Source organism: Nannospalax galili, unplaced genomic scaffold, assembly GCF_000622305.1.
Source record: "Nannospalax galili isolate Female #2095 unplaced genomic scaffold, S.galili_v1.0 scaffold664, whole genome shotgun sequence".
NCBI classification, from domain to species: Eukaryota; Metazoa; Chordata; class Mammalia; order Rodentia; family Spalacidae; genus Nannospalax; species Nannospalax galili.
Window position 1 is genome coordinate 3,689,282 of NW_008354274.1, and position 9,730 is coordinate 3,699,011.

The following is a 9,730-nucleotide window of genomic DNA, read 5'->3' on the forward strand; positions in this document are numbered from 1 at the left end:
CTCTCATTGGCCTGGTTCTCACCAAGTAGGTGAGGCTAGGCTAGCTGGCCAGTGGGCCCCAGGTATATCCACCTCTCCACTGCTGGGATTACAAACAGGTGCCGTCACATTTGGCTTTTTTTTTTTTTTTAATTTTTTTTAATTTAACTTTTTTATTTTTTAAATTTTATGTGTATGTGTGTATTGCCTGCATATAGGTAAGTGCACCCATGTCGTGCAATGCTGGCGGAGGTCAGAAGAGGCTGCTGGATCCCCTGAGACTGGAGTTACAGACAGTTGTTAGCTGTCATATGTGTGCTGGGATTCAAACCCGGGTCTTCTGCAAGAACAGTCAGTGTTCTTAACCGCTGAGCCATCTCTCCAGCCCTGTTTTTTAATTTTCAAAAAATATTTTTAATTACATTTAGTTTATTTATTTACTGTATATGTGTGTAGGTACATGTTCATAGCACACTTGTGCAGTTGAATTCAGATCCTTAGGCTTGGCAGCAAGATCTGTTACTCACTGATCCCGTCTTGCTAGCTCAACACACCTGACTTTTTTTTTTTCAACCTGGATTCTGGAAATTGTACCTGCGTTCTCATGCTTGCTTACCAACTGAGCATCTCCATAATTCCAACGTTATTTTCAAAATAGTCTTCCAAGTTGTATAGGCAGTGGTGGGCTGTACTTGGACCCACTTGTGGGAGCTTGCTGCCCTGCACATGGGTTGCAGAACACTCATACTGATCTTTGAATGACCAGTGGTGGGCATGGCTTTTGGCTTTCTGTGTGCAGTTGTTGATGACTTCTGGGGATGCCTGGAACTGAGTGTGCTTCTTTATTCCTCAGGACTCCAGAAGACCTTTCCAGGTTTGTGGTTGAGCTGCAGCAGCGAGAGCTCACCCTGAAGGAGAAGAACAGTGCCATCACCAGCAGGTAGGCTGCCCAGGGGCCCTAGTAACATGTATGTTCTGGGCAGTTAGACTGTGTCTGTGCCTGCCCTCCTCTTGTGTTTATCTATTTTCCGTTACTGTTTCCAAGTACCCGAGGCTGGGTACTTTTTCAAGAACTTTTTTATTATGATTTTAAAAATATTTATTTATTTTATGTGGATGAGTGTTTTGCCTGCATGCATATAAGTGCACCCAATGTGTGCAATACCTGTGGAGGCTGTAAGAGGGCATTAGATTCTCTGGAATGGAGTTACAGATGGTTGTTAGCTGCCATGTGGGTGCTGAGAACCGAACCAGGGTCCTCTGCAAGAGCAGCCAGTGCTCTTAACCACTGAGTCATCTCTCCAGCACTAAAGACCCTTATTTTGAAGAACATCCTGGTGGTATCTGCTCAGCTTTGCTAAGGACAGCAGGTGGGGTGTGTGTGTGTGTGTGTGTGTGTGTGTGTGTGTGTGTCAGGGGGGATAGAGAAAACTGGAGGGAGTTGTTGGGTTTGTCTTCACAAGTCATTTTCCCTCCTTTATTTTGAACTAGGGTCTCACTGTGCAGGGTCTCACAGTGGGGACTCCAGGAGTTTCAGGGCTCTGCCAAGAACCAGAGCCAGAAATCAGATATGTGGTCTCTCTCTCCACTCTCCTGGGCTCTTGTCCATTTGCCTCTCTGCTGGCCACTCAGCTGAATTTGTGGCTTTGTGGCTACCCAAGTTAGTTTCAGGTCCAGAGGCAGCAAGGAGAGGCCCCTCTCTTAGGCCGTTTTTGGAATATGGCAGCATTTTCTGGGACCCCAGTCTAGCTATTCTCTTTCACTGGCCAAAGCTGGGCCATGTACCTGGAGGGACCAGTTAGTGACAGAGAAGGTGGGGTTGCCATGGTGAACCCAAGTCATCCCGGTGTGCTTGAGTTACCTGAGGTAAGGTGGAGTGGATTCTGCAGAGCTGGGGTGGGGGATGTGGGCAGCGACCATAGTGAGAGCCCCAGGTACACTGCATGAACTGATCCTGCGTGGGTGGGTCTGGAAGGAGAGCCCAGAGCTAGCCTGTTTGTCTAGATGATCTGACCATAGCTTTGTCCTGTGGAGACAGTGTTTTAATCATTTATTACTAGCCAGAAGGAAGGGTTTCTCATTTTGCAGGCTGATGTCGCTTTGAAAATTGGCTTCTAGAAGCATCTGGTTATGTTAGACATAATCACATCCATTTACTCGAGGAGGCTCACATAATAAAGATTGCCTTTTGCTTTCAAGGCCACTGTCAGATGAAAGGGTGTGAAAAGTGATTTGGAATTAAAGCTTTAACGTTTTGCCTGGCAATCCTCTTCATTTCCTTCTGACTATGAAACGGAATGAACCATTGGGAAGGAAACTTGTCTGCATTTCTCTCCCGCCCAACAGCTGCTGTGACCAGGCGCAGTGAGACCTGTGTGCCCAAGAGCTATGAGGAAGGGGGCTCCATCTGCATGTTTCCCAATATACCTATATTTGCCTTTGCTAGCATGGTTTGACCCAGCCGGTTATTTGTTGGGGGTTGGTTTGGGACTAGAGTCTCAGAGCAGGCAGGGTCAGGCAGGGGAGGGGGTCACCAGAACCCACACAGCTGTGACAGCCTATGGGCAGCCCATGGATGTGCCTGGTGATCTGCTCTCTGCTGCTGCATCTGAGGAGGAGGGGCATGGTTTCTGGTTCTGCCTCTGCTTTCCTCGGTAAGATGGATTATGTTTGGGTTTCTCTGTGCGCAGTCTGTGGCTGGCTTCAGGTGGGGTGTGTGACTCTTTGCTCTGTGTGGCTCCTGTGGCCTGGATGCAGGTTTTTGATAGATCTGGTTAACCACTGCCTGACTCAGCTGTGAATGGCTGTGTTGCTGGGATGGGGCAATTGGAGGGGCAGCAGGTGTTGAGTGCCAAGGCTTCTCATGGGCAGACTGGGGAACAGTAACAAGTGTTACTGTGAGGTCTAAACCAGCCTAGCGTCATACCTGGAAACTGAGATATCTTAGGTCATGGTGGCTGCTGCTGTGTGGGGTGGACAGGTACTGACCTGGATCCTCTCTCCATAGAGTCTCAGCATGCTTGGGAGATGAGCTGTGACCCCTATGTTCCCAGCCTGCTGTCTGCTGGGGCCTTTCTGTCTTTCCCTTCACTCCTGGGTTTTGGAAGGAGCCAGACCTCAGATTGGGAGAGGCTAGAAGGCACTGACCTTGGTGGGTGGGTAGATTATCCCAGCATGGGTGCCTCAGCCCTTGGCTCTGGGGCTTATATGACACATCTCCATTCTCCTCATGGGACCAGGAGACCCTGCAAGGTCAAATAGCTGATGTATTTCCACAGCCCCATTAATTAAGTTTTGTGTGCACGAGTGTTTTGTTTACATGTATATAAAGTACATCCCATACATGCAGTGTGGAGGTCAGAAAAGGGCTTCAGATCCCCTGGAACTGGAGTTACAGATAGTTGTTAGCTGCCATGTTAGTGCTGGGAACCGGACCCAGGTCCTCTGCAGGGTCCTCTGCAGGAGCAACCAGTGCTGTTAACTGCTGAGCAGTCTCCGTAGCTGGTCTATGGCCCTTTTAAAGATGGTGAGACAAATTCAGATGAAATGGGAAGGAGGGGATGTGCTAGAGGGTCAGGACAATGTGCCAGCCAGTGTCACAGAGAACTTCACAGGTAATATAGGCTTTCCACAGGGTAACGTGCTGCCTGGTGGTTCTCTGGTGCCTAGTCACCGAAGAGCAGACCCTCAGTTCCACCTCACTTGATCATCTGTCCACACCCATCCCCAAGGCTATGCGGGTCAGCAGCTTGGGCTTCCATCATGATCGTGCAGGTGTTCTCGCTCACTGTCGAGCCACTGATTGTGTTGTCTTCTGCAGGTAGCTATGAGCATCATTTCTGTGGCTTGTTGACAAGCTCTTTATTACTTGGTGGCTGGGAGCTTCACAGGCCACTGCTGGGGCTTTGTTGTTTCTTCTTCCTCTCGCCCCCCTCTAGTCCTCCTCTATTCCTCTTCCTCTTCTCATCCCCTCGGGTACTTCCTTCTTTCCTCTTCCTGCCTTCACTCCTTCCCCCCTTCCCTCTCCTCCTTTTCTCTCTCTTCTCCTCCCTCTTTTTTCTTCGTCCTCTTCCTCTTCTCATTTTTCCTGCTTCCCACCTCTCTGATCCTTATTGCTTTCCTTCTTCTTTCTCCTCCTCTTCCTCTTTTCTTCCTCTTTCTCCTAACCCTCTAGTCCTTCCTCTTCTCCCCTTCCTCCTCCCATTCCTCCTCTACATCTTCTTCTTCTTCCTCTTTTCCCTCTTCATCTGCTCTTCCTCTGCCCCCTTTTCTGCCCATGCTCCTCACTGCTCTGTTCCCTCCCTCCCTCCCCTGTCCCTTCTTTTCCCTTCCCCTGTTTCTTCCTCCCCCTTTGCCTCCTCTTCCCCTTACTCCTCCCTCTCTCTCCTCCCTCCCTCCCTGCCTCCCTTCCCGTTTCTTCCTTCTTGCTTTCTTTCCTCTTTTTCCTCTTCCTCTTCTTTCTCCTCTTCTTCCCCTCTTTATCTCTCCCTCCTTTACCCCCACTTCCCCATGCTGTTTTGAACAATGAAGACTTTGTGTAGTGTGGTCTTATGGTATCCATTTCTGAGGATTAATTTCTTGCAGTAGCAAGTAGATCTTCAGGAACTTGGCCTTGACAAGACAAATTTTGCCCACCACCATTTTATTACCCTGCTGTGAGCAACAGGGAGACACCTTCCACCTTGGGGGACCCCCACACAAGATGATGTAGTACCCCCCAAATCCAGTGTGTGAAACATGTCTGTCTTCCAGCACTAGCTGTCCCAGTGACTTGGTGTCTGTCACCCAGGAAACTGGAAACAGGAGAGCAAGCATTGAGTCCTACAGGTCTGTTAGAGCACTGAGATGCACTACAGAGCACTGAGGTGCCAGTGTAGTACTGCAGAGCACGTGAGTGTGTGCTGGGGCAGAACCTCGCACAGGCAGCAGAGTTTGGAAGGGGGGTTGGCTGCCTAGCCAGGCTCTGACCTGAACCCTCTGGGAGGTGCTGTGGATGAGGTGCTGTGGGCGAGGTGCAGCCAGTGGTCAGCATCATTGAAGGAGGCTGAGCTGCAGGCTCTAGGAAGATCAGATGACATCACACCTGAGTCATGAATCAGCCTAGAGCAGGGACGATGCTTCTCAACACTGATTGGGTGACCTTGACTCCTTGTTGCTGGCCAGGCACAGTCCTGAATCTTCATTGGACTGACATTGTTGATTTTTCTTTATTTGAGCAGGATCTTCTTATGTTTCCAAAGCTGGCCTGGAACAACGTGTGTAGTCCAGGCTGGCCTTGAACTCTTAATCCTCCTGCCTCTGTCTCTCTGGTGCTCCCCAGGTGGCTGAAGTTGTGTTGTTAACTTTTCTGGATGTTTTGAGTGGAAGCCTGGAGGTGGGACTTGGGCGCCTTCCTGATCATGGACTGTCTATCATTCTAGAGCTTTCCTGAGCTCTTCCTTATGGCAGAAGATGGGGCATGCCTTGTTTAGTAGGTGGGGAGGACCTGAACACTTGTGCTCACAGTGAATGTCTTCTGCTTAAATGGAGAGTGTGTCTCCAAGCTGCACTCATGATCCATGACGATGTATGGAGAGATGGAAAGTGTCTGTGTGCAAGGACTGTGCTGTCGGAGTTGGCATAGTTCCCAGCATGGTGAGCACAGGGGTGGCTTGCCTGCCCAGCAGGGCACAGAGAGGGAATCCTTAAGGCAGATGCTGCTCTGTGCACTCCTGTAGAGGGCGGCTGTGAGCCATCAGGCTTTGCCTGCTGTCTCTCCAACCTCACACGGCTGGCAGGCACTGTCCATCGCAGATGTGGAGGGGCTGTCAGGGCCTGCCTGCACACCCTCTTCATCCTCGGACAGGATCCGATTCCTGTGTCAGGAGCCTTGCCTTCTTCGCTGCACCAGCCTTGCTTTTGTCCTATGGGGCGGATAGCGTCTCTTCTGATTCTGTAGCTGAGGATCAGGCAGATTGTCCAGAGTTTGTAGGCAGATCTAGGTGCATCTTCTGTTCACTGTCCCCTGCCCAGGGGTGCTTAGGGCTGCCCAGGACTGCCCTGGGACCCTCTGTGCAGTGACTGGGGCTCTTCATTCAGGAGTTGCAAGGGCTTAGACCCCCACTGCACTCCCCTGAGTGCTCCCTAGATTCCTGTTGATTGTGCTGGGGTGCTGTGCTGTGACTGAGCACCCAGCAGGAGGCTCAGACTCCACCATGTGGTTATCAGGCAGACCCTGAAGGAGATGGGCCATTGTACCCTGGGGAAACTTGAATCAGAACTGACTAGCTTGTGCAGGGATGACAGGGCCTTGTTCTCTGGGTTTTTTGTGCTTTGCTGGAGAGGGAGAGGGATGGTAGAGAGGGTAGGACCTCTTTGTTACCTGTGATCATATAATAATGCCAGGGTTCAACTAGAGAGCAGTCAGTGTAGGTAGGTGTTTCCTGGCATGGAGCACTGTGCCCAGTACTTCCCAGGCAGTGCTTGACTGCTTATAGGTCAGCGTGGTCCTCAGTCCCTGTTTTGCTAAGTGTGAACTGGAGCCCTGTGTGGGTCTGCAGGGAAGCAGTAGAAATAGGACTGAACTTAGCCTGGCAGTAGAGGCTGGAGTTTAGGTCTCCAAGCAGCTGCTAACATGGCTGTCACCTGGGCCTTTTGCCACTCACTTCTCTCTCTTAGTCAAGACACCCTGTGTTGTCCAGTCCGGCACCTTCCTTGGTGCTCACGTAGGACAGACCCACTGTAGAGCCAGTGGACATGGGAACTCTCGCCCATCACTCTGTGATGTCCAGTTTAGCTAGGCAGGCTTTTGGGACCCAAACACCCTTGGTCCAGCCAGCTTTCATGTGGTTTCCGCTCAGTCTCAAGACTGCCCTTTCCTGGCCTTTCATGGCTGCATTCCGGAAGGTCTGCTCCTGATGTGCAGACCAATCTTTACCTGTAGATGGTTGAGTCCAGAGGTGACTGTGGCCCAGATCTTGGCTGACCCCCTTGTTTTAAGCCACCTTCCTCAGGAGATGTGGAGGAAGTATATTCTTCCCTAGCAAAGGGGATTCAAGAAGAAATGGTACATGGAGGGCCGCCATCTCTTCAGTGACACAGAGGCTGGGTCCTGGTTTTCTCCATTGCCTCTGAAGAATGAGTTAAGTCCAGTACCTGAGTCATAATTCTTGCCTCTGTTTGTTCAAAGCAGTTAGGCCACCCTCTCAAAGCATCTTGCAGTATAATGAGGCCTTGTCACCTGTATAAGGCAGTGTCTGTATAAAAGGCAGTGTCTGTATGAGTTATAGTGCTCTCAAGCCATCCAGTGGCCAGCAAAGCCACTGACAGGTGCCCAAGATTGATGATGTGGGGATGTGCTTTGTGCCTCCAAGGGGGTGTCATGTTGCACCCTGGAGCTGGGATGTCAGTGAATGTTTATTGCTGACTCCAAACTCAGGCTGCCTGTGTTTGAATCTTAGCTCTACCACTGAGTTTAATTAGCATTTCCACACCTTTTGGGATAGGGTGGGGGGGGGGAGAGAAAGGAGGGAGAGAAAGAGAAGAAAGGGAGAGAGTGAGAGGGAGGGAGAGAGAAGAGGGAGAGGGGGAGAGAGGCATATTAAAGGATGCAGCTAGAAAGGATGCAGGCTGATGCCTGGCGCCATGGGTTTGGCCGGGCACTGTAGTTGTCTTTATCGTCCTCTGTGTTTGAAGATACCATGAGCAGCTCCTAAGACATTAGGATCCTGGCACCTTGGGGCACTCCCAGCGGGTGCCACAGGAATGATGGATTTTTGGTGGGTGGCTGCTGCTGCTGGTCAGAGGGACTGGAGAATAGATGCATGTCAATGGAGAAGATACTGGAATTTGTTATGATATGTTTGGTGGGCAGGAAGAAGAACCGGGAGCAGCCAGCCCTGGCCTGGCCTGTCTCCCACAGCTGCTCCCCCTGCCGGGTCCCACACTTGTCCCAGCCATTTAATGTCTTGGCATGAGCCGGGCCTTGGACTTGTCAGGAACAGAGGCAGCAGCTTTGCGTGTCCATCTGGCTTTTTCCCTCAATGTGAATGGATTTTGGCAGAGTGGTTAAGTTAGCCTGTGTCTGATAGGCTTTCCTATCCCTCCACGGCAGCCCTACTCTGTGTTTCAAGGATGCAGTGGGGCTCACTATGACCACACACCCATCCTCAGTGGTGCTGGACCAAGCTCCTGCAAAGGCTGCCAGTCATGCTTTGCTGGTGACTTGAGCCCCAAGCACCTGGTGTGGGGCCCAGGGAGGAACATGCTGAGAAAGCTTGTACTTCTCTCTGCAACATGGGGCTGGGGCTTCCTTTCACCAGTGGCTCATTCCTGAATCCGCTGTTGTCTGGACTCCTTGTGAGCTGTGGGAGGCTTAGTCTGTTGGCTTATGGCTTCAGTGCCAAGGCTGTGAATGTGGTTATGTTTCACCCTGCATGGTGGCTTGAGTGCTCCAGACAGATGCTGCCCTGACACCTGCTTCCTGTGCTTTGGTCTATCTGCAATGGCCCCATCCCCATGAGCCCTGACACCCCATCCTTCCAGGCCAGGGCCTGTGTCCTGTCATGTCTAACTGAAGTGCATGCTCTAGACCCTGTGTGGCTGCCTCCTCCTTGAGGGGGTTCGTGCTGTTCTTTGTCACTGCCTTTCCTCAGGTGACAGGAATTATGTCATTGTTATCTACACTTGCCTCTGGACACCTCTCCACACAGCTGTCTGACGGACACTGTGTGACAAAGGTCACACTTTGTTGTCCCCACACCTGAGCCTTCCCCTGGCTCTGTTTTCAGGGTGTCTGCAGATTCCTCACCAGGCCTTGCACACCACACCAGTGTTCTGTTTCTCTGCGCTGGCCTCTTCCAGTGTTTGCTCTCCCGTCACCTTCTTCCCACCCCACTCTCCCCATTTGCACTATGCACTTGACCTTGTATCAATCATTTCTCTAGTGGCTTGACGGACCCATCTAAGCTATAGTTCCTGTTAGAATGAAAATAAGTTTGCCTTTGTCTAACTCCAAGTTTATATGTGTTTAACTTGTCTCCTTTGGTGTGGGACCTGTGTCAGGGTTGTCTTACTGTGACCCTGACAGGTATGCAGTCATGGCACACAGTCTCTGTGTAGTTAAGAGCAAGTAAGCCTGAGAGTAGGGTGGTATGATGGCTCTGGCTTCCTGTGGGCCCAAGTGGGGTCATTTGTGTCTCTTCTCCTGATTTGTTCACTGTCCACTGCCCCGTCTCTCAGGCCCCTGCTCTGGCTGGTATGGTTGCAGCTGTGGTGGGGAATGGGTTCCTTGCATTGTCTGTGACTGGCCTGGTATCAGACACTGCCTGGGTGGGTGGTGTCTGTCGGCTCTCAGCCACCCCAGCCTGTCTGCTCCAGCTTGGCCATCTGAATGACTTAGAATGGTAAGCATGGTGCCTGACTGGTGGCCACACACTCCCATTCTGCACTATGACTAAGCAACGAGCTCTCTGGTTCCCCTTCACATGGCACTGGGAGGCAGCTTCTGTGCCAGGTCTGTGGCTGTGCCAAGTAGAAGGAGCCAGGGTTCTGCTCTGTAGGACTTTGTGTGCAGTGGGCCTCAGTGCAGGCCTGCTGTCAAGGTGATGGCTCTGCAGAGCATTGGGCAGTGACGGCCTTACCCTGGGCTGTGTGCTGGGTGGGGTGGGCCATGTGGGGAGAAAGGATGAAATACTGTAGATACGCAGCAGATCGGGGGAGGAACCAAGGTGTGTGTGTGTGTGTGTGTGTGTGTGTGTGTGTGTGTGTGTGT

The 9,730-nt window shown here is 51.3% G+C and overlaps 1 protein-coding gene across 4 annotated transcripts in view; it reads left to right on the forward strand.

The window, feature by feature from the left end:
• Mad1l1 (mitotic arrest deficient 1 like 1) overlaps window positions 1-9,730 on the forward strand; it is a 368,748-nt gene that overhangs the window by 76,672 nt on the left and 282,346 nt on the right. For 3 of the 4 annotated variants that reach the window (XM_008851411.3, XM_029555181.1, XM_029555182.1), the window contains one exon: window positions 833-919. The exons of the other annotated variant lie outside the window; for it this stretch is intronic. In XM_008851411.3, the coding sequence (XP_008849633.1) occupies window positions 833-919 (87 nt within the window). The remainder of the gene's footprint in view (window positions 1-832; window positions 920-9,730) is intronic. 4 annotated transcript variants of the gene reach the window in all.